This window comes from Apteryx mantelli, chromosome 9, assembly GCF_036417845.1.
Source record: "Apteryx mantelli isolate bAptMan1 chromosome 9, bAptMan1.hap1, whole genome shotgun sequence".
NCBI lineage: Eukaryota > Metazoa > Chordata > Aves > Apterygiformes > Apterygidae > Apteryx > Apteryx mantelli.
Window position 1 is genome coordinate 28977144 of NC_089986.1, and position 24471 is coordinate 29001614.

Below are 24471 nucleotides of genomic sequence, written 5' to 3' on the forward strand. Positions count from 1 at the left end.
CGCCTGGCGGTGCCGCGCCGCGCCCTGCCGTTAACGGCCCCCTGCCCCGCCCCTCCCCTCCCCTCCCCGCGCGGGGCCGCGCCTGCGCACTCTGCCCGCCTGACTCACGGCCGCCGCGGGAGAGGCGGGGGCGGGCGGCGGCGGACGCATGCGCACGGCGGCCCGCTGCCGGCAAGGGCGGGGGTGGTGGCGGGGGAAGGTGCCGCCCTGCGGGCGGCGGCGGCGGCGCAGGCGCGGCGGCGCGGGCTCGCGGAAGGTAGCGGGGTTTCGGCGTCGGCCGATTCGCGGGGCGCGAGGCCGCGGCGCCCCGCCCCCTCGCTCCCCCCCTCCCCCCCGCCCCCGCCCGGCGGCGCCGCGCCCCGCGATGTGGCCGTGCCCGGCGGCGGCGGCAGCGGCGCGCGCGCGAGCTTGAGGGCGCCGCCGCCGGCGCTGCTGCGGCTGCTGCTGCGTCCGCCAAGATGGCGTGCGTGCTGGAGGCGCCGCTCCGCATGAGCGTCCTCTCGGTGAGTGCCGCGCGCCGCCGCCGCCCGCCCGCTTGCGCCGGGCCGGCCTGACCTTGGCCTGCGCGGGGGCCGCGCCGCGCCGGGGCCCCGGCACCTGCCGGGCCGCTTTGTGCGCCGGGGGCCGCAGCGGGGCCGCGCCGGGCCGGGGGGCCGCGCCGGGGCGGCGCTGCCCTCCGGGACGGGCTCTGCCCGCGGGGCTCCCGCCCTCCCGCGGGGAGCCGGGCTGTGCTCGCCCCGCCGCCTCCCGCAGCCCGTCCGCGGCTCGGCGCGGCTCGGGGGCCGCCCGCCGCCCCTCTCCGCCTCTGCCGCTGCGGGGGGCGGCTTCGGCGGCGGGGCGCCGGTGCGGGCTGGCGGCCGCTCCTCGGGCCGCCTCGCCGCGCGGGGAGGCCGCGCCGCCGCCGCCGCCCTCTCCCTCTCCCGGGAAGCGGCGGGACGCGCGGAGCCGGCGCCGCTCGCCCGGCCCCGAGCCGCCGCGGAGCGCGCGGGTAGCGCCGTTACCGCTGACGGCGCCCGCAGGCTTTTTTGGTCAAAGTTTCTTGCTGGGCAAGAGGACCCCAAAACTGCGGTAATGCTGATAAATTTTTTGGCGCTTCGGGTTTTTTCGAAGAGCTCGTGTGCCTGGGCGCGATAGACCTTCTTCAGCACTAATGGGTAGCGAATAGGCTGAAAGCCAGGATGCTTTGGAAACAGAAGGCAGTGGGAAGTCTGAAGTCCAAAACATTTTTGCGTATAAACATACAGATCTGGTAGATGAAAGGCCGCTGCTGTTCCCCAGAATGCTGCCCTTGGTTGCATGGTGGAAGCTTAACCGTATAATTTATTTGGCGTAACGTAGCGGTGCTCTTGGAGACGAGAGTCCTGCAGCCTCTAGATGATTCTTCTTCTCCCAGACTTGTGCGAGGCTACAGGCAAGAAGCCGCTGGCACCTCCAGCATCTGGATGGGGAGGCGGGAGCGGGTTTAGTCCAAGTGTAGATGCTTCCAAAGGCAAGGAGGAATTTACAGTTTCCTTATAGCTTCTTTCAAGGAAAACTCGTAAGGGAAAAATGGGAAAAGCCTAGCAAAAATAAGAAAAACCAAGATAGTGGAAAGGTGCTTTGGCACATGTTGGTGAGAACCTGGAGGGAAAACTCCCCTTCCCTTCCCTTCCCTTTTCCCACCCTTCTTTTCTGGACTGCTTGCCATCTCCAGCTTTGCAGAATAACACATCACTGGTGCATAAACGTTTAACCTGCAAGCGTGGTCCTGTTGCCGAGAGGAGAGTTAGTTCACTTTGTATTAGAGAGTCGCCCTGGGAACGTTAGGGAGAGTATTGTGCTGCTCTCCCTGGTGGAATTGTGTGGGGCGGTTTGTGGAGTACGGAGTCTCAGAAGTGTGTAAATATGTTACGATAAGGTAAGTTTCAGAAAAATGTCCTAATACGAGCTTCCTTATTTTTGAGAGGTTGCTTGTGAGCGTTCTTCTTGAGCAACGTTAACTGTTCTTAAGAGCTTTTTCTGTATGAGAACTCTGTTTTTTCTATATAGTAATTACACGTAATAAGATTGAAGCGAAGGCAGTACTGATGCCTAAAGTGGACCCCTTCTTGCCTGTCCTGTCCATAAATATTTAAATACCTGGAGGTACTCCATTAACTTGCTTTGACTCGTAATACACGGGTGTCCACATTAGGTACAGCTTATTTAAATCACGTTTAAACACAGGGTTAATTCTTTGTGTGGATGTTGCCCAGCAGTAACATACTGCACATTTAAATATGATTCTGTGGTTTTGCTGCTATCTTGCTTGGTAGGTTTTGTAGATTTGCTGCTGCTTTAGTCATTCCTTTTTATCTGCCATTATTATGAGTTGATGTAAATTATATACTAAAAGAAAAATTATTTTTATTTCTCTGCAGGAAGTAACGGCCAGTAGCCGCCACTATGTTGATAGATTATTTGACCTTGATCCCCAGAAAGTCCTGCAAGGTGTCATGTAAGTCATATGAAACATATTTGAACTGTTGTTGTGCCTAGGCTAGGTTTGCTTGAATCCCAGTAGTGTGGTATGCCAGTGGAAAGAGATTCTTCCCGTCTTTTTAGAGAAATCCTATTGGAAAACTTGTTACATGAATTTTCATGCAAACATGATAGTGTCTGTTTAGCATACTATCACTCTGTGGTACGTATGGTTGGTAACCCAGCCTCCCAATTGCCAGAAGTGAGGTAAAACATTCTGTGAGCATCCAAAATTATTTTTGATACTTTTCTTCCTTCTGGCCTTTTCTCTTTGCTCCTTTTCCAGGTCTGATGAGAATCTCTTCTCTTATTTCACTGCCAAGTCAGCATACCTGCCTCTTCAGCTCTTTCCCCTGCTGCCATGCCTGGAGTGTTGATTTTTTTTTTGATGTGTGGCTTCTATCTTATCAAAGGGAATTGAGAGCTGAAAGAAAATGCTTCCATAGAAATTAATTTAGACATAACTTATGTTTCTGTACTTCTCTTGCATGCCAGTGATAGGAGATAATGACTGAGAGATTCAGTAGAAGACTACCACTAGTGAACACGTAGTAAAATTGGTGCAAAGATCTAGCTGTTTTCTTACTGTCCTTGTACAGTACTTTCCATTGGACTTGTACTTTCCATTATATTCAGACAGGGATGTAGCACACAGTTCCTTGCCTAGGACTGACTTTTAGTGGTGAAACCAGGCTTTCTCAGGATTACATGCAACTTGCTTGCTAGCTGTGGCTAACTAGCAAAGTACCAGAAGACATCAAAGCACCAAGTAGACCAAAAGGCCAATAATGTTGGGTTTCATTGCTCATGGACAGTCTGAGGTGTTTCCAATAGCCGATGAGCAAAGTGACTCCCGAAAGCATTCCATGGAGGGAGTAGGCAACATATCAGAGTCCCTTTGAAATGCATGAAAAACCCAGCATGCATAAAACTGTCTTGGAATTTTTTTGTTGTTGAATATCCCTTTTTTTTTTTTTTTTTTTTTTTTAACCTATATAAAACCTTCTGGTCCTCCAGTGTAACTATTTACAGGTTCTTAACTGTTCTCTATGGAAAAGTGTCCCTTTGTTTCTACTTCTTGGCCGCCTTAGTCCACTGCTCACAAAGGTGAGCTGGATGTTCCCAGGGGCAAGGATGTGTCTCACCCTGTGTGCAAGCAGGCTGACTGAGCCCCTCCTTTCTCCTTGGCGGATGCTCTGAGCGCTGGGTAGTGCTCCCTCCCTGCTGTCCTTTCTTTTCAAAGAATTGTGGAATCCCAGCCCTTGGGAATCCCTTCCCTATCTTTTGGGTTGTTATTCACATCTTCTGAAGTTTAAGTGAAGAGTTTTCCCAGAAACAGAAATCTTAGGCAGTCTCTTTGTCTCAGCTGACATCTGAAATTCTTCCCCTTGTCCGTGAATGTCAATAGATTCTAGAGCTGCCTTTCGGTTTTTCTGTGATCTGAGAACAAAATACATGGATAAGGGGCAACTATGTAACTGCGGAATATGTCTCTGCAGTTAGAGATCATAAACTATCCATTTAAAGACAACAAAATGCCAGTATATTTTACAATAACTTTCTTTTTTGTTTGACAGCTTGGTTCCTGCCTTCCATTATAAGAGATTTTATGCTGCTTTGCCTCATGAATTTTTCGTAGCTCCCTTTTATGGTCATTTTATCATGCAGCTTTTTCAGATCCTCTTTTTCCTGTGGTACTTGGATATGTCCTTTACGGATCCACTTTGGATCCACTTCTTTTGGATTCTGTTCTTGCTACCATTTGGATTTTGGTACCATGAAGACCACATAGCAATAGCTTTGAGGCTGAGCTTTGTGGAGGAACCATTTCTTCTCAAACAAATGCTCTGAGGTTTGGAGAGATTATAAGGGGTTGTGTGTAAGGACAGGTTTGAAGAAGGAGGTGTATTTTAACAAGGGATCAGAGTTATTCTAGTTGTCGAAATAACAGATGCTGCTACTTTGAAACTGCTGAAGGAGTTGCACAGAAGATGCCTTCCCTTAGACCTTTTAAAGTCAAAGATCTGACAGGATTAGTGCCTCTGAAGAGTACAGGGGAAAAGGGGGAAGAAATTACAGGACAGATTTGGATGGTAAGCCATATTGGTGACATTCTGATTAAGATCCTAATTCTGAGAATGTATCTTTCGTGACACTAAGCAAATCCCATGTGATGGATTTGTTATTTCCCAAATATGGGTGGATGGATGTGATACAGTTCTGTTTAGAGTAGTGTGTAACATCTGCAACAAATTCTGTCAGTCCAAGATTCTCCTCGGGCAGAAAAGAACTACTTTGCCCTTCTTCCTTTGACTTCAGTGTATCTGAAAAAGGTACTAAACCTGGAATGAACTGATACTAGGGTGAGCTGTGGAGAAGGGGATTAAAGTCCCATCAGAAATGTCTGTCAGAAGCTTTGCCAAGTGTTCTGCATAATTCGCTGAAAATCTTTGGTTCATAAGATGTGCTGTTTTTCCTGCATCCTGGCTGAAAACACTGATGACCTAGATTTTATTTTGATGGAACTGTTTGAATGCTGAGGACCAGAAAATAGGCTGTCTTGAGAGGGTTTGTTTCTGCAGATTGTCTTCAGGTGCAGGAGTTCTGTTCTTCACCTGGTATTAAGGAAACTTGGAAGAATAACTTGAGTTTAGGGCTTTTCTTTTATTGCACTCTTGTACATTTTAATGAAAGTGAACTTCTGAATTAGGTTTTATAAAGGTAAAATATAGTTAAATATTTCTTGAACTTGAAAATCATGTCAATCCAGTTGACATCTTGTAACTTGAGAAGGCTTAGTGTTACCTATGCTGAAAGGATCTGATTTATCAAATCTCTTATTTTTCCTTTCCTTCTCTTTTTCCTTCTCCAGATAATGAAGTCTTACCTGCTTAGGAGCTTTTTCCTTTTTCTCCTCATGGGAAAACTTGAGAAACTATTTCCCTTTTGTCTGGTATTGCTGTATGTAGCTCCACTGATCCTATTTCAAAATGCCAAGTTCCCTGCAGAACTTCTTTTCACATCGCTTCTGTCATCATATTCATTTGAGCTTTAATAGTAGGTACACAGGGAAGAAGTAAGTGTTTGTGCCCACCAGTAAATCATTAATTTCGGTTCAGATTTTGAAATTTTGAGATTCTTAAAAGGATGACTGCTGGCTTTTACTGTACCTCATTGAGAGCTATTTAAAATGTATAAGGCCATTTCTGCATATCCACATCTGTACGGAAGTGTGCGTATTTATCTTTCTATTTATTGTCCTTGCAGCTGAGCCAGCTTGCTATAGACATAGTTTCCTTCTGTAAACCTGAACGGTACATTATGCTTGAGAAGTCTTACGAGTTTGCTTTGTGTCTACCTAGGTGCGCTTCTAAACCTTTCATCTTCCATATACTGTTCTACAGTTCACATTGTCTCAAAATACACTTTTAAGACTGCGTTCTGCAAGGTCAGCAGTAATGTCAGGTATGCGGCTATTGACTATATTCAGTGTTGCTAGTGCATAGATTGCCTCAAACGAATGTCGTAGGGGATTAAATACTGTGCTCGCTCAGCAAATGTTTTGCAGTTAAAGGCAGAAGAACAGAACGTAGGTAACTGTAAATTTCTCCAGCGTCGTAAAAGCTTCATCCATCCCATGATTGTTGCTGCAACAACAGCCTGTGCTTTGCAGCACAGCAGTGTGTTTTGTTTTTTTTTTAAATAATTCTAGGTGGTGATCTTTAGACTGTCATTTGCTTTTCACACTCTGAAGCTCAGGGCCACTTTGTTTACATGCAAGACTGAAACCTATTTTTGTCTGCCAATTTACTTGCTTGTCGCAGGCTTTTTTAAGAGACCGTTTGTCATGCTTGCAGTTAGCCTGGTGCCTTCAAGGAGGTGATCTATCATTTTAGAGAGCTATGTAATTCCATCTCAAGGGCTGTTTTGGAAAGGAGCATTCTTCCAGACAACTCTGGCTTACTCAGGGTCCCAACTGCTTCTCATCATGCTGTTCCTCAGCAGTCAAAGGGTGTCATCTTTTAAGACCTGCACTTAGTCAGCATCATGCTGCACTGAGGATTCCCATGCTACTGCTGCTTCTATCCTTTCTGGGTCAGCTTAATCCAGTCAGCTGGAGTTACCAGATCAGCATCTTCCAGACCTGGGTGGGCTATTTTCTTTTTCAGGAAAATGAAAGGCACATGCTATAGAAATGCCACTTGTCACTGAAGAACCAATTTTAAAGTATATGTTTACATTTTCCCTCTTCCCGTTGAGCATGCCCAATTGCTGTGGTGGGAATACTGGTGTAGATCTATACAGTACACTTATTTTGTTTTATATGTGCTTTCTATGGTTTTGAGTGTTTGAGAATTAATGTTGTTGATATGAAAAGTGTAATAGTTGGCATATAGGTCAGAACATGTGACCATTTTGCATCTGACAGCTACTGTTTTAGGGTCCCTGCACGCTCAGATTGACAGCTCTGCAGTGGTTATGCTCAAGTGTTTTGAAGACTTCTTAAAATGCAAATGATATTTTGGTACAACGAAGATGCAATTAGGCCTTCACAGGATATCCTTTTGTAGGTTTTGAATGTAAAGTTATGTATGTGTTAAAAGTTCTTTAAAGGGGCAATGGATTTGTACTTGCATTTGACTGAGGATGTTCTGTGCTGCTTGCTGGTTTCTGTCATCTTCAAATAGAAGATACAAGAAGGGTAGTAACAAACCAGAAAAAAATATGTTTTCGTGCTCAAGTAGTAAACTGCTTTCCCAGAATTTATCTTGTATCTCTTTTGTAGTTGGTTGCTTTGAAATTAGTTGGGAACACCTCAAACTGTGTGCATTTGTTACATGCAGTTTTTTTCGTTTGTGTATTCTTGGATTTGAAAAACTGTTCCAGGCGCATGTTTAGATGATTGTATAATAGTATCTTGTATTTCTCAGCTATGGCAATTGGAATGAGAGCATCAGTGCAGTGTTCCACACATGCCTGCAGGGAAAGCTGCGTGAAATATAAGAGGCAGCTTCATGGAGTGGGAAGAGAAGAAATTCCCATCTCAGTTCTAATGGAGCAACAGGTACCCCCTTCAGACAGTTACGCAGAGGCTGCTTCTGCCTCTTGTTCTTCGTGTCCTGTCAAACCAACCTACTCTAAGTAATGAACAGCACTTGTTTTCACGTTATGCATCCAAAATATATACAGTCACATGTTCAGTCTTGTAATGGCCACTACCAGACCTAAATTTGCTGCGGGAGCCGTGCCTTGTTCTTGGAATGTTCCCTTGTCTCAGCTTCCGCCAGAAGGGCCCTGCGCAAAGAGAACAGTTTTTTAGAGGATTGTTGCTGTTATACTTTGTATATTTTTGGTCCGTTCTGTTACCTCTTAGGCTTGGTATTTTCTAGTAAATCACAGAATGGTTGAGGTTGGAAGGGACCTCTGGAGATCATCTAGTCCAACCCCCCTGCTCAAGCAGGGTCACCTAGAGCACGTTGCACAGGATCACGTCCAGGCGGCTTTTGAATATCTCCGGAAAAAGAGACTCCACAACCTCTCTGGGCAGCCTGGTCCAGTGCTCTGTCACCCTCACAGGGAAGAAGTTTTTCCTTGTATTCAGGAAACGGTGACAGAGTCTATTCTTTTTGTACAGTCTGGGTGCTTTAGAATAGCTGTGAAAAAAGTAATTTGTTGTTGTGGTTGTTCCCTCATAAAATAATAAATTTCTTGGTTTCTAAGAGTTCCACTGAAGAGTCAGATTTTGTAGTAGTTTCCCCATACTCTTCTCTGAATAATTCATTCCTGTTATGAGCTAGTATTTAAGTAGTGGAGATCGATGCTGAAATGCTGATGATGCAGAGCTCTAACCATTATTATTATTTTTTTAATTTCAAATGTTTACCTAATAAGTAGCTAAACTCCCATATGCTGCTGAGTTCAGGCATCTGAAATTTGGGGAACTTCATTCTTAAGGTTCTGTAGACGATTTCTCTGCTGACTACTGATTGCATCTAACTCGTAGCACAATTGCCAGACCCTGTGCAAAGGATAAAGACAGCGTGCTTGAGACAGGTGGGAAAAGCAGCACCCCCGTTTCGTCAGTAAACCGTAGAGAATTGAAAGGAGTAAGAGTAGAAACTGCAACCAAAGACTTGGAGAGCTTAAGCTGTTAATGCAAGTCTAATATAGAAGGCTAGTATGTGAATTGACTGCTTTAAACACCTGTATGGAAATAAAGATTTGATATGAGAGGACTCTTCGTTCAGTTGCATGCAAATGTACCAAGATCAGTGCTGGAAACTGAAGACAGATTCAGGGTAGGAATAAGGTATGAATATTTCTAATTAAAGGTACAGCTCTTTGAAAGGAGTTCCCGTGGCATTGTGATATGGAGAAGGTTAGATTAAATGATAACTTTTAGGGTTATCCGCATTAAATTCGACTGAGGTGCATAGCTGTAATCATAGGCATGTGCTGTTTTCTGCAGCACTTTCATTTTATGCAGTGGGGAGATAGAAGTAAGATTGGGAACAACCATGGATTTGGGGTCTGCTTGTTGATATGTTGGGTGGTTTTTTTTTTTAGTTTACACTGTATCTTAATTTTGTAACAGTTTGTAAGTGTCGAAACTCAAGTTGAGTAACAGTACAGTATCTCTATCTGTTACTTTGTTCTTATCTGTAGAATTATCTCTATGTCCACTGATTTCTTGAATGGGATGATTAGAAGTCTTGAAACTTTTCTTCCAAACCTGATGATTAACTTTTAAAAATAAGCTGATTTATTATTTCTGTGGTTTGCCCGAGTTGGAAAAAAATTTTTAACATTTCATTCGCTTGGTGAATCATATTAGAACATCGTTAGTAATCATATTAGTACAAATGTTGCCTGCTAAAGGGATAGAAAACAACTCCCATATTGGATAATATGTACTCAAGCTGTACTAGTGTCCACGTAAGACACTGTCAGAATAACGATGGAGATGTTTTAATATGTAAAAATTTCAGTTAATTCCTGTTGTGCTTTGTTTTTCATCTGCACATTAAAACAGGAGAGGGAGAATAGGAGAGAAGGACGAGGAGACCAAAGCTACAGAAAGCAGAGTTGCCAAATTCTTAGCTGTGCAATCAGCTTCTGACTCAAGTCCAGCCATTCCAGGGGCCATTTGCTTATACGGTACCGAAACTTGAAAGCTCTCCTGAAGTTGTGACAATCAGTTTTTATTTTAGCTATGCCCTTGCATCAGTTATCACTACCTCAGATATTTGCATTTGGGTTTTAAAAACCTTTCTAGAGGAATGCTTTACCTTGTTCTCTTGCTCATGTTTTTATCGGCCTCTGACAGGTAAATGTTCTAGTCTGACAATTCATTTTTTGGATGCTTTTTCTGTGTATCTAAGCCTCTCATAGTCTTTTGTGACTATGGCTTAATAAGTCAAAGAACTGGCCTAAAGTGTCTGCGACTACTTTTCCTCATGTGGTTGTTCATCTCATGTTTGATATTCTTCTATGTGTAGCGGCCTCTTAAATGTATTGCCTGTTCTATTTTCAAGAGACATAAGATCAGAAAATGCCATGCAGGCTGTTTGCTCCTCTTCTGCATAATTCCTACTGCTTCTTCCTCACCAGGTCACTCTATCTTGTTCCACGATCTTCTGTGATGCACTGCTGGAACAAGACTTAGGAAAACTCCTATCAGATTTCTGAAATTTCTTATATTTGTGCTTGGTTTACAGTATTTAAAAATGTGGGTAAAAACAGGATCTCGCTAAGGAGTTCACGTATCCATGCTGCTTTCTCAGGACCTGCTTTGCAGAAGAGATGCAGGTGTCAGGGCTGGCTAGGAGTGCTTTAGATGTCTTCTGTCCCTCAGCTGGGAGGTTGGCTCATGCCAGTACAGAGATCTGCACACCTGCTTCTAGGCACTTCTGGTGTTTTTGTGGGAAAGTCCCAAACTTAGAATCAACTTTGTGAAGATGCTGAACTTTAACTTCTGCTTATGGCATGGTTTGGCAACTTAAATTGCTTCTACAATAATAATTTACATTGACAGACTAGAATGCTCGTTTTCCCAGTACTTGTACTTTTCACAATATTCATTTTTGTTGGCTAGGAATCGTGAAAACTTAAAGGCTGTCTTTTACTTGCAAATTGTTGTATTTCATATTGTTTCTTGCTTATTTAGAGTGAGCTGTTTCTGGTGCTTTTAAACAAATATACGCAAAGAGTCAGAATAAAAGCGCATTAACTTTGTGTAAAAAGAAAAAAAAAGGCGGATTAGATGGTCTTGTAACTTTTGTCCATCTACATTTGTTTGTAAGTGTACTTCTAAAATGTTTTCTCTTAAGCATCCGTATGATGTTAATACTCTAACAAAACTAGCATGCCTTGCATTTAAAAAACATTATTCATATCTAAATAATTGAACTGATTGCTTCTGCATCACTGTGTTCCAAAAGATTGTTAGAGCTAGTAAACCTCACCTGCTCATAACTTTTTTTCCCTTCTGTATAGAGTTTGGAAGGAAAAAAGAAATCTTTATGCATTTCTGGTTTCTAGCGAGTTTCATAACTTTAAACTGAATGGTCACAGGGTTGAACTAATGAGACTATTTTCTTCTTATTTCTTCAGAAAGCAATAAGAGATAGAAAAAAGCTGGCTTAGCACTTCAGGAAACCATATTTCCAAGTGCTCAGTTAGGATACCTTCTCCATTTTTCATTGTTGGCAGCCTACACATCCTGCTTGAGTGTTTGTTACAAATTATTTTATTGCATTACTGCAAATGTAGGCATAAATATCAGTTATCAGATTTTGAATCGGTGCATTAAAATTAAGAATAGTGATTCAAGTTATTTCATTAAACTTCTTTGAATTTAATTTGAATCTAACCTATCATGTTTTAATACACGGGATGCTATTTGTCTGCTAAAAGAAAACACAAAGAAACATCTTAAGATCGCTCTCTGTATGGAAGCTTCATGACCTGTCTTTTGGCTGTATAGAAAGCTGGGTTTACGAGGCTGAGAAAACAGGTAGCACTAGAATGCACTAGGTAGTTGCGTAAGATCCAGATTTTTCTTCTGAAGATGCTTGTGCTGTGCCATTGCATGGCAATAAGATTGGCAACCTAGCTGAGAGCCGGGGACTGATTACTGAAAAACTAGACCCATGCATCTCCCTCTTCTGGAATCACTGTCGTCTTTGGAGATCAGGCCTAGAATCACCGTGGACTGGTTCTTTCGAAGTTCTCATCACTTCCTAATTGTGTTTTGCCTGCTGTTTCCTTCCTCCTTGTTTCAAGGACTCTCTTTCACTATAGAAAATGAGAGCAGCGGGTATGATGCACAGAAGTAAAAGGGACTACAGTTTCGGACTAAAAATTTGTGATGTTTATACCTCTTGTTCAAAATAGTGATCCTTACTGATTTTCCTCCTTGGGCAACTCTCATGTCTTCCTGGATCTGAATTCTGTCAAGCACAAACTTCTTGTGGGAAATGATGTTTTCACATAGGAGAGTTGCCCTCTGTTTTTCCCATGTATATGATTCACCAGGGTCCTGGTAGCCTAAGACAGCACATGGCACTTCTTTTTTTCTTACGGACATAGGCTTGCTAATTAGGAAAATCTTCATAAAATGTGATGTGGAATCGTTAGACTTCTTCTGTTTTGGCAAGTGCTTCATAATAAACCAAATAAAACGCAGCTACTATTCAATTTTGGATTACAGAATTCCAGGGATGCTCTTGGTTTCCACATCCTCTTGCATCCTGTTCATTGAATAGATTCTTGTCTGTTAGTGGCGAATCCAACGAGATAACCCTGGTACGGAGCCTGTGGGGTATCAAGACCTGTAATGTGTACAAACATCCTTACTGTGTCCTATCTCTGACCATCTCAGGTCAGTTTACCAATTTGAGGGTATTTTATTGACTTGCAAGTTAAACTGCTTGAACGCATCTGTGTTGGATTTCTCAAATATCTCAAGCTTGCAAGCCACCGTGGCTCGCAGCATGATCTTTTTGAGGAATTTTATGAAATAGGATTGAGGAGCCCCATCTGAATCACTTACAGATCAGGACCGTGACCTCACTAAGCTGCTCAACTCAAGTATTATGGAACTTCACTGTGCTTCTACCACTTCTAAAAGGGTCTTTAAATCAAATTCTAATAGACAGTACTTTTTACATATTAAAAGGGTATAAAGTTAGCAAGTCGTTCTAGTGTAGAGTTGCTTCAGGTGGCAGAAAAGGTTCTTCTGACATTTAAATGTATAAAATCATCTGAGCAGAGCATTAAAACGTGGCCATAAATGGTTCATTAATTCTTCAGAGTGCTTTGCAAGTGCCGCCTCTTGTCTCTCGAGAGGTACGAGGCTGAACTCTCATCAGATGCCTTCTTGCCTTCATGGGTATGTGACGTGGCATAGCCTTTCTGATGACTTTGAGAGCTGGAGGCTGAGGATAACAGAGATAGGTGGCCTTGTTACCAGCCCTGGAGTAGCCTGAGCGGTTCGGTGCCTGAGCCTGGCTCATCTGTTGGTGCAGTTTCCCTTCCTTTGAAACATCCAGAGTATTGTTTCAGCCCTTGTTTTGGACTGACTCTTGTATTTTACAAGCCTTCTAAAACTTCTGGGATATTTTTGTATCAAGTCTTCAGTGTAGAAACCACTAGTGTACAATTTTTGAGTTAAATGAAACCTTCAAGTCCATTCCTTAAATTTTCTTGGATTTCCAGCTTAGCCAGTCTTTTGACCTTATTTTTTGTCCTCTAACTCCTGTCTTGTGCTGTTTATACAATATAAATTCACCAAAATTAGGGAAGACTTAACAGGATGGTCCCATGTTTTCTACTGATATCCAGCTGTTAAAACTGCTGAGCTAGGTAGGCTGATTCCTATCAAGTAATGGCTTGCTTGACGAGTCAAGTGGCTTCCTGACTCTGCTTGTTTTAAGAGATGCACATAACTGCTGTTTGGGGTTCAACCTCCTTTTAATGGTGCTCCCTTGCTGGAGCTATAAGATCTGTACCCAAGCTTGTGAAATCAGCCAGGCTCTACTCGGTTCAAATCCCTAGAATACCCTCCTGTGGCTAGGTGACTGCATGCAACAGGAGAGTGAGTCACAGGGAAAAATACTTAAGAACTGGCAATTATCTTTTACTAATTGAGGTTTATGAAGGTTCTGGTCTGCATCAGTCCAGAAACTGCATGCCTTCTTGGCTAAGAAATTTCCTTAATAGCTGGAGCAAAGTGAGTCAAACACTTGGGTCAACTGCTTGTTACAGTGGAGTTTGTGCATTCAGTAGCACGTAAGAACTGCAAAGTATTACATTTATGCAGGGCAGCTGGATCTTAAAGAACAGCACTGCTAGACTAAATCCCTTTTTTGCTCATAGTTAACTAAACTCGGGTGGGCTTTCACAAGAAAAGTAAGACGCAGCGTTGGCCAAGGTAGGAGGGTTAGAACTTTGAATTTCTGCATCAGAGTGTAGCGGTACTAATGCTGTTTAATGAGGTGTGTGTGGGAATGCTACTTCAAAATTAATTTCACTTATGCTCTTGAAAATTGGTGATCAATTCTAGACAGTTTCCAAACTGTTTTTAAAAAAAATAGCTGTAAAAAACACTACCAAGTAGATAGTTTGATGAAAAATAACCCAAAATCTTATTATGGAAAGTGTTAGGCAACCTTACTTGTAAGCGGAGCTGGTAGCTGAGGTTCTAACTTTTTCTTCTCTGTTTCAATGGGAGAGAGGTAAACGAAGGAGCAAGGATGCGTGAACGTCAATCATGATTTGCTTGAATTACTTTGTAGAGAAGAATAGAAACCAGCGTTCTTAATTAGAGGAGTTAACTGGATTATGTTGTAACTCAAGTTTAGTGGAAATTTTGTATTGCACATGGGCAAAGTGGTGCATCTGGAGCTGTGCTTTAGATGCTTGTCTTTATGTTGCGACCAGTCTTTCATTAGAATTAAATATTTAGGGTGGGATTCAGTTGCCTAAAATAAGTATTTAGTAGTGTTTTGAATTCCCTATGGTACTGCCTCTGATCTCCAGCAGCTGCTCCAAAAAAATGTAGATCCCCCATAGATCCTGTATCATATTTGTTAGCTCTCCGCAAATCCCTTGGATACTTTAGGGCAACTGAAGTGCTCCTAAGCTTATGTTTAGGCAGCTGAATCTTAACCCAAGTTTGAGCTTTCAAAGCATTCTTTAGTTTAGAAAAAGGCATGTTTTTTATCTTGCTTCCACGTTTGTACCTTTTTAAGAATTAACTTTAGGTATGAAGGGAACCTTTGAAAAAGCAGACAGCAGGTGAAAGAGATGTAATGGCAAGTTGCATATGGTTATTGGAAAATACACCAACTAAAGCAATCACTACAGTTCCCAAATGATTTGAAGAAATTAGGGACACAGCCAACAATCATACTGTTGATAGTTGTGAAATTAATAAATTCATCAGGGTCATGTATTTTTGTTTGGTAAAAAATGATCTGAATTCAGACTGGTTTTGTTCCTTGGATTTATGAAAGTTCTTACAACTTGGAGCATTTTCTAAAAGTATGTTGTCTTGACTTTCTGAAACTGGTCAAGTTGGTTTTCTTTCAGATTTACTGGTTATTCATATGTGTTCAATATGATCGGAATAAAAAAAAAAATTACGAAAAACAAGGTGGCGCTTTTTAGCATACAGCAGCAATTTTATGAACAATAAGATTGCAAACCATGCATTTCAATAGGGCTTGGTGGTATGCAGAGCCATTGCTCTCTTTCCAAAATGCTCCCCTCGTTCAGTTACCAGAGTATGAATGCCTTTAATGTATTTACCCTTACAGTAACTCTGAGATAGGAAAATGCCTTTGTTCCCACTTTATTCCTGGGTATTTGAGATGCAGATGCTTTGGTGTCCTGCCTGAAATCACAAAGGAAGCCTGTGGTGAAGAAGAGAATGAACACCTGGTCTCCGGAGACTGGGGGAAGCTCCTTGTTCTTTCTTCTTTATTCCTTAACATGTCTTTTCCTGCGCCCACTAGAGTATTCAGTTAATACTTTATATTATCAGCATTTGATTCCCAAATCAATCGATTTTTTTTTTCCCTTTTAGAAGTCTAGTGAACATATGGGCATAATGAACCAGTCTGTCTGGTCTTCCTCAATAGTGAGACTTCTTCATGTCTAGCATGCATGTGAGAGAGCTTGGGGTTTTGCTTACTTGAATAAGCTGGGGCGTAATGGCATCCCAGAAGTTGTGGGATATTTAACCATGGGCTGTGGAAACCGTGCCCTGAAGCAACATTCAGTCCTGTAGGTGCAGCATGGAGATGTGAAAGTCTACTTGATAAGCCTTCATGGAAATAGTAAATTCTATAGATTAAGCCCTCCGTACCTCAGCATAATTTACCAGGGTTTGTTTTTCTTTCTGGATTTACAGAGATATGAAAAATGCTGTAATTGGAAACAACAAACAAAAAGCCAACTTGATTGTTTTGGGAGCAGTTCCAAGGTATGTCCTTTGCTACTCTCCTTTTCACTGATTCACAACAGGTCTGGAATAATGATCCGTAGATCACAGGCACTTTTCTGTTTTATCTTTGACGATTGTAGTTTACTGCATACTTTCTTTAATGTAACTGAGAGACTTGAAATATCTGTTAAATTCATGTATTACAGAACAGGCTGTTGAGTAATGCTTTTAATTTGGAGTTTCATGGAATTCTCTAAAGTAGTCTTGATGATTTTTATTAAACTTTATGAGCCCAGGAATGAAATCTATTTTCCAACATTGCCAATATTAATGATGGATGAAAGTGGTTGTATCTTAATCCTGTTCTCCAGCAAATTGCCTGGTGAGTTCACAAGTGCAAATGTGTAAGGTTATGTTAAAAGTTTAATTTGAAAATATTAATAAACATCTGAGATAATTTGCTTCTCTTCTCCACCTGCTTCAGAAGATAAAAATCATTGATCATACTTTATTGCTGAATTACTGCTTCAAATGATGTTAATATTTCCTGGATCCTGGTTCCACTAGTACAAATTTAACAGGTAACTATAGCTACTGGATTGCTCACTAAAGCTTTCATTTCACCCCTCTTCTCCAGTTTTTTCAGCCGCAGTTTGCAGCAAGGGAGAAGGGAAAACATTGAGCATTACTTGCGTTAGCAGTATGGGACCCCCCTCTGATCCTTTTGCTTAAATGGCAGCTTGGTCCCAAATTGTCCTGCCTGAGAGCGACTTCTGCCTGCTTGTCAAGAAATGCATTTTGTTTGCAGGCTATATCTTCTTTTCGCTGGCACACTGAGCTCTCTGTCAAGGCTAATCTCCTAAATGCTCTAGGGATTAGCTGGGGACAGGGGGAACCCTCCAAAATCTGATGGATTATCTTCTGTTCTGACCAAATGCAAGCAGGACAAAGAGAAGACCTCAGTTAAGACTGAAAGATTGAAGTGAGCATTTGCGGAATTTTATCCAAAATTTAAGGATTTTTTTTTCTGCAGCAGGCCCAGAGGGTTTCTTGTGACTCCCATTGATCCTTGTGATTCCCCTTTTGAAAGTGCCAGAGGATCTCTAGCTTCCAAATCTTGATGCTACTTTTTCTGAAATTTTGTAGGACTCCAGGTTCATTCATTCTTCCTGCTTTCTGCTGTTACTTGTTCTGTGCCCCATTGTGAGAATCCTTTTTTTTTCTTTCTTCCCCCCCCCTCCCCCCCCGCTGTTAATACCTTCTGGCTGTCTGAGTAAATTATATGGCTAACCCATAACTGCAAAGAAATCGGTGCGTGGGGAAAATCTTGAAAGGTAAATGATCATGCTTGCCTTCAATACAAATTACCCCCAAATGACAGGAAACCTAATGTCAATGCTTTTCAGACCAGATGCAGGTAAATTGACTGGGATATTGTAAGAAAAGACAGTTCTCACTGGCTAAACCTTAAGTGGCATCATGTGCCCGTAGGTGCTTTTCTGAAGGCTGTAGAACTTCCTCAGAACTCCTGCAAATGGGCTTCAATACAATTGATCTGTAATCTGTGTGAAAACTTCTCTTGTTCTCTGGCAAGGTGGTGGGAATTCTTTGACTTTTTTGACAGACCTTCTAATTCATGAAATGGCCCCTGAAACCTTAGGAGTACAGGAACCTTTGTAATTCCAATTTGCAATGTCAAACCTTTCCCCCATAAGAACAAGAGTGCGCAAGCATCCTTTGTTTTGAGTCTGCTCGGCAAAGCATATTTTAATGCCACAAGCTCAAGTTCTTCCAGTGGGAGGCTGACTTAAAAACAAAACAAAAAGTCAGCTTTGCCTAAAAAATTGTTCATTTCTTGTGCTGTCCTTCAATTGTTATAATTTTCTTTTTTCTTCTACCCCGTGTAAATGCCAGCAGAGGCTGAGGAAGTTGGTGGCAATTACCGGCGTGCTCCTTCTCTTAACAATTTTACAAGAACAAATACCTCCGCTTTTGTGCCTATCAACATGTCAGACACCTCTTCAGAATCGTAATTCTCTATTAAATCTTTTTGTCAGCTGCTTTTCTCTCCTTACTTAACAGAAAATAAGTCTAAGTCCCAAGTTTCAAATGTGGATTGTTTTTTTGTAAGTCATCTCGATACCACTTTTGACTTTCAGTGAAGCAGTAGTCACTTGGTAGCACTTAGTCTGCAGTGTCTGCTGGCCCCCGTTATATCAACTGTAATCAAAGCCCTTTTCTGGTGGAGTTAAGAGGCTGGAAAAAAGTTAGCTTCTAGTGTAGTCCAGGCTGATAATCATAGTGTCCCCATATTCATTGCCACTTTAATAAAACTTGAGGCATAGAGGAACTGAAGATTTGCTCTTAAGTGGGCTAACAGGGCCATCCAAATCCCTTGCTGTTCTTTGACATTCCTTTGGAAGCTGAGCAGTCCTTCCCTCTCTCCTCTGTGGCAGGTTACCGCCTCCCTAATATCCTTGCCCACAAACTAGATAGCAGCTACATTTAAGGCCACTGAGTTAATGAATAGGTTAGGGTACTGTCGTAGGTGGAAGATCTCACTCTTAAGCTGTCTGAATTCCCCAGTAAAGAATCTAAACTCTGTGGCGTACAGAGATGGAACTGGATAAAACAATCAAAGAAATGATCTCGAAAATAGGTTGTTTTGATAACTGAGTTTTGCAAATTCTGGACCTCTTCACTGTATTGCAGAAGATCCTGTGCAATTTTTTTGTTTTGATTTCTAGGAAGTGGGCAGTAAAACTTTGATACCCCGAAAGATAAGATATCCAGTGATTTGGAATCCAATTAATAATTGGGCCTTCCAGGTCTGTGACGTATTTTCCCCTCTTCTCTTCTTTCTTCTGCTAGATGGCAGAGGGCAGAGAAGGTAATGCTACATTTGAGTCATGAATGTAGCTTTGTCTTCCAGCACCTTGTAGCTACATATTAAAGCTATGGCCTATACTTTTTTGTCAAAAGCGTTATCTGAATCAAATGATTGTTTGTCTAATCATTACTGAAAGTTTAATATTTTAAAATCTATTAAACTTCAGAGCTAGTTCCTCACTAAGTTCAGTCATTCCCTTACAGAAGACAGAATTTTTAAAGTCAAATCTTAAACCTAATCATCCAGAAGTGATAACAAAAACACTAAACCATTCTCTTCACATACCAAAAACGATCTTCTAATTTCCAGCTCACTGTTGCTCTCCAGAGTGTTATGGTGGAAAGCACTTGTTTGGAGCTGTAATGTGGTAGTATACTTTTTCCAAAAGCAAAAGCTCTGTCTCTAGGTAGGTCCACCTCAAAGAACTTCATGCAGTTGCTCTTAACCTTTCCCTAACTCATTTATTCAGGATTCTTGTTAACTGTTGTTTTTTTAAATTTCTTTGGGGGACATTTGTATGGCATCTGGACAGCTCGTGATCTTTTATCTATTCTACCACTTGAAATTTGAGAGCTCTGCGAAGAACATTGTTAGATTGTCTGTGGAAGGGACAACTAGTAACTCATTGGGTTTATAACTCTTTTCTAGGGCTGTGAACACACCAACGTAGACACGTATGACATTATGTTTAGCAATAAATTGAACAAAATCAAGGTCCTTCAGCTCGGCCAATCTTCTTCTGGGGTTTGCAAAAAATAAGACTGCTTCTTTTGATACTTGTGTAACCTAATAAGATATATCTAATAACTGGAAAGTTCTGTTATATCCCAAAGTCTGTCAGCAAAGAAAAAGGATTATATGTAGGCTAATGTCTACTTTGCTTATGTTTAAAGTATCTTGAAAGATGATTTTGTGTGCGGTATTGGGCAGCAAATACTGGAAAATTAGAATTGAACTGATAAATTTAAGTACAGGAAATCACAAATCTGTGATAGCATTTGATGCCTTTTAGAGTTTTTTTTTTTTTTTTTTTCCTGTTTCAACATTTAAAAATAAAATTCAAGCAGGACGCTTATGCATGGCTCACACAAGTATTCTGATCAATTCTTTCTTTAGAAGCATGTTATTGCAAATTCGTGGGTGACCCACGACACTGATGCATCCTGCTGCGCGGAGCTTAGCAGAAGAGCACCCTCTGCGCCTTGAGTACTTTTGTCCTGGGGTGCCGAGCATTGCGAGAGTAGTCGCAGAACGGCGCAGCGAAAGAACGTTCTGTGGCTCACCGCTTTTCTTGGAGCTGCTCAGAAAAACATCAGATAACGTTCCAAGTCAGTTAGTTTACTGTTGGAGTGGAAGATCAACAGCTAACTTCGTATGCTTAGATATGTAGGGATAAGATTTGTGCATATAGCAACTATTATTTTAGTTTAGCATCAAGAAAGCAATTCCCTTAGTTCGTGTCCTAAAAAGCTTGGCCTTGTGGCTGGAATATTGAGCAACCTGCTCTCGCTGACCCTGCTTTGAGCAGGAGGTTGCACCAGATGATCTCCAGAAGTTCCTTCCAACCTCATCCGTTCTGTTATTCTGCAATATGATTTCATGACGAACTGCCTCTTATGTTTGTTTTTTCCTTGGGGCTATCCTTGAATTCAGGCACTCACTCTAGGAGTTCTTCTAATCGGTGTTTCTGCTGACATGACTCCTAAAGGATTGGCCATCCCTTAACTGTAGGAATGCTAATGTCTGCTTGACAGAAGCATCTCCTGCCCAGACAGGACGTGTTAGCACTTGCCTGAGCATTCAGCTCTAAACCTGTCATCAGCTAGTATAAGGAAACATTCTTTTCTGAGTGATGGATATGGCTTCAGTAGAAGTCTTAATTCCTTAATTCATAATTTTATATGCTGAAATTATAAATGAAATATGTATTCATGCAAAGATACGTTGTGCTTGGTTCTTCTTCACGCAGATCTCTTTAATGGCTGATTAGGATTAGACACAGAAGTATTGAACCCAGTGCTATCCCAAAATGGTTTTAGGTGGAGGGTCTCTAAAGCCTTTTTTGAGATATGCTGTGATCCCTGGACCTGATACTGCTAAATTTCAGTAACGAAGGGAAAGCACAGCTTTATTACACAGCAGTGGTTTAGGAATTAACTTGCATAGTTCTGACATTACTTTTTCTTCTGTATAGCTAGGGCAGTAAAACCATTGAACTACTTCAGAGAACAAACTTAGCCTTCAGTTTTCAATACAGGCTAAGGCTGGGTTGCCAGAGGGATTTTAGAGTTTTGGTTTAGGCAAGTAGGTTTAGCAATGTTGGCAGCTAATTTTTTTTAATGTTTTCTAGTTTCTAATCTTAAATTAGCCACTGAAAAAAGAAAAGTTCTTTCGTTGGAAAAGTTCTGGTATTATAAAGTGGAAAGGACCCATGAATCGTGGAAACTAGTATAGGGAATAATTAAACTTTTTTTTTTGGTAAATGGTGTCAAATGCTGTTGACTTTTTTTATCTGACAGTTTATATTTTCAAATTCTTTGATAAACAAAGAATTACAAAAAAAAAAAAAAAAAGGGAAAAATCCTCGTTAGTAGGGGAGTGTGTTCCTTGCTAAAAGATGAAGAAAATTGCAGGATTGCCAATTCTGATTAATATATCCTTACTAACATGCAATATATTTGCAAAGGTGTGAAGAAATGCATCTTTGGGGGATTTCTAGATTTCTTTTTTTTTCCTTCCCACTTTGAGCAGCCAGTTACTTTCATGAGATGGAAGAGGGAGAAGAAATCTCAGCACTGAAGACTTACCTGGTTTATGGAAAAGATACTGCATCTCCTTCCCATCTATTTTGTTTATGCAACACCCTTTGTGAAAGAGAGGAAAAAAATCTGAGCTGTTCTTAGGCATGAGGGCATGCTGTGTGCCTGCAAGTCTCTCCCGCAGACCTAGGGAGAAAGATCACCAGTTGGAGGCCTAGAGGAAGACTAACTCCAGAAATGTTAGTGGAGCAATGGATTTGAAGCTGGCAATATTAATGGTTTTTTGAGTGATAAATTAGACTTTCATACACCAGATAACTTGTCTTAATATGTCTAAGAGGATCTTTGCTTCTAACAGGAATGAACAGAGTTAAGAAATCAAGCTGGGAAAAAAAGATGAAATTTAAAAAAAATAATAATTTTAAGCTCCTAAATTATTTAGCTTAGGAGCTAAATTTAAGCTTAAAAAAAAGGCCAATTTTGAGTATCATGTTTGGGTGCTTTAACCTCCCCCCCTCGGACTTTAAATACCTATAGATACAGCAGCTCAAAAATCACTGGATCCAAGTCTTTTTTACAATAGTGAAATTGCTTTTAACAGAAGGATTGGAATCTCTTAAGTTGTCCTTGCCTTGATTTTTCTAGGGAACAAAAAAATGTTTTGAAGCTAGAAACTAATATTTCTGAAGAAGTGCTGGTTTGATTGTTCTAACAAATCCATAGGCTTACTAATTCTGTATATGAATCGTTTTTGGCAAAAGATGTCTCAGCTGCAGAAAGAAGTGTCATGTGTATATTTTCTCTGGAAGAAAGACCTGGTTTGCTTAGTGATGCACAAAAGTTTTATCCTTTATCTTGTTACATTGTTTATAAGGTAATTTTTGGCGAGATCATGTCTAAAGCCAGGAAATATTAGCATCTACTCAAGTTCTGATCTCCAGTTTGCCATCCGATATTGATACCTCTTAAACTTGCTTTGTTTTAACGGGAAACCATTTGGATACCCGACATGAACATGATTTGTGTCAGGAAGCGTGCTCAGAGTTGGAGCCGAGATTTTTTTTGTTGGCTTGTTTCTTAGAGAAGGGTTGCTGAAATAGGGCTATGAGAGGGATCTCTTCCTCAGCAGGTGGCATTTGCTCTTCTGCTCCCACATATTGACCTACAGCAACTTGACAAGAAGCATTTTTCTATCCTTCTTAGTTCCTTAAGTGTTTTGGACTGCCTGCAATGCTGCTTAATGTCAATCTGCTGCATCTGTAGAGGTGCGTAATTAGGAGGCAAATGTCATAAGTTCCACCCTATTAATTTTTTTTAGTAAAACTGAAAGACACAAAGCATATTTAGAGAGATACGTAGCTACGTGATTGCATTTTTCCAATTTGCAGTCCTGGTTTAGTTAACAAGTGGATATGATTGTAGCTGTCAGCTTTGTTCCGCGCTGGAACTGGCTAACAGGCCCTGCCCGTTACGGTGGGATGGGTTCAGAGTACGTGCTAGCACCTGGTTGTCCTGATGCTCCCTCCGTTTTAAACGTGATCTGCTGAGGTGATGGCTTAGGTTCAAATGGGCCTTCGTGCTTCCTGCCTGTGTTCTGGGCTTCTCTTTCTTACTTTTTGCCTGGCATTTTTCTTCTCTGAAATTGTTTGTGGAATAGCCTTGCCCTTAATCCCTCGGTGCTCGGTTGCAATGTTTTTCTTCTCTTCCTTTGTCCAAAAACTCCTTGGTCAATAGAAGTGCAGCTTTTGTGTCTTGCATCTCCTTCCTCTGTTGCCTTGCGAATAGGACTTTGTTGTACTAATGAAAATGTCCTTGGAGGCTCTGACCCTGGCAGGTTATCTGCGGGTGCAGCTGAAAAGCTGAGCTGCCCTAGCAGGTCCCTGCTACCGAAAGAGGGTTATCCCCCAGAACCAACCCTCCGTGCTTCTGCTCGCGTCCTACGTCCGCTTCTCCTGCGTTGATGTTTGTGTGACTGTGCTGGAAGCTGCTTCAGCTCGCTAATCACAGGGAAACTAGCCTTCACAAAAAGCAGGTATCGTTTGGTCGAGTAACTAAATTGGGAGCGACGGATGAGCATGGACATAGGAGAGAGCAAGACTGCCCCATAGCAGTAATGTACTGGATATCTGCACTTTTCGGTGCTGGAAGGCTGCTGTGGGTGGCAGTATGATGAGTCTTCCCCAACGAAGTTATCAAAAAAAGAGGCGAGACAGTAACTTTCAAATGACCTAACCGTCGGTGATCCCACCTTGGAGCAAGGGCAGTGAGCAGGCAATCTCTCAAGGTTTTCCGCAGCCCGGATTCTGCGATCCCTAGTTCCCCCACCCTGCAATGGGCTGCCGGCTGTGCAGAAGGTGTAAGGTGTTCAGATCAACTTGTACTCCGTGAGCGGTGGTGGTGGTGGTAATATTGAGTGTACTAGACATCAATTAAGCACATCTTTTACAACATTCATGATCTCAGGTGCGTTACCAGCTTTCTTTCAAGAACTCGGGCAGTACGTTTGGCTGTGTTGTTGCTAGGTCTGTTCTATACTTTAATAAGGGGTTTTGTCCAAACTTCTTGGACACCCTTACAAGGGCAGGATACTGTTGTTTCCAGATTCCTTGTTCTGTTCTTGGTTGTACATTGCGTTGAAGTTGTGTGTGTTGTGTACTCCATATAAAGGGCTCGGGGTGGGGATTCGTGCCCAGTTTAGTGATTTGTGCGCTTGGGTGAAGGAGCTTCAGCTGTGCTGCTGGTATTTGTGAAGCCTCCCTCTGCTCAGGGTGGTGAAAGGGGTGGAGAGCAGAGGTCTTCGTAGGGTTCCTGTTGATGTCCTTGCTTTCTTCTTCAAAGCAATTCAGGAATCGGGGCCTATCTAAATAATTATA

The 24471-nt window shown here is 42.0% G+C and overlaps 1 protein-coding gene across 9 annotated transcripts in view; it reads left to right on the forward strand.

Moving 5' to 3' along the window:
* Window positions 1-413: 413 nt before the first annotated feature.
* The window catches only part of ARMC8 (armadillo repeat containing 8), a 74863-nt gene continuing 50805 nt past the window's right edge, over window positions 414-24471 (forward strand). For 6 of the 9 annotated variants that reach the window (XM_067302037.1, XM_067302044.1, XM_067302038.1 and 3 more), the window contains exons 1-3: window positions 414-503; window positions 2400-2476; window positions 15917-15988. In XM_067302037.1, coding sequence (XP_067158138.1) covers window positions 459-503; window positions 2400-2476; window positions 15917-15988 — 194 coding nt within the window. In that variant the 5' untranslated portion in view covers window positions 414-458. Of the gene's footprint in view, window positions 504-1831; window positions 1898-2399; window positions 2477-7485; window positions 7565-15916; window positions 15989-24471 lie in introns of those variants that run through there. The other 3 variants (XM_067302040.1, XM_067302039.1, XM_067302041.1) reach the window with 3 other exon arrangements.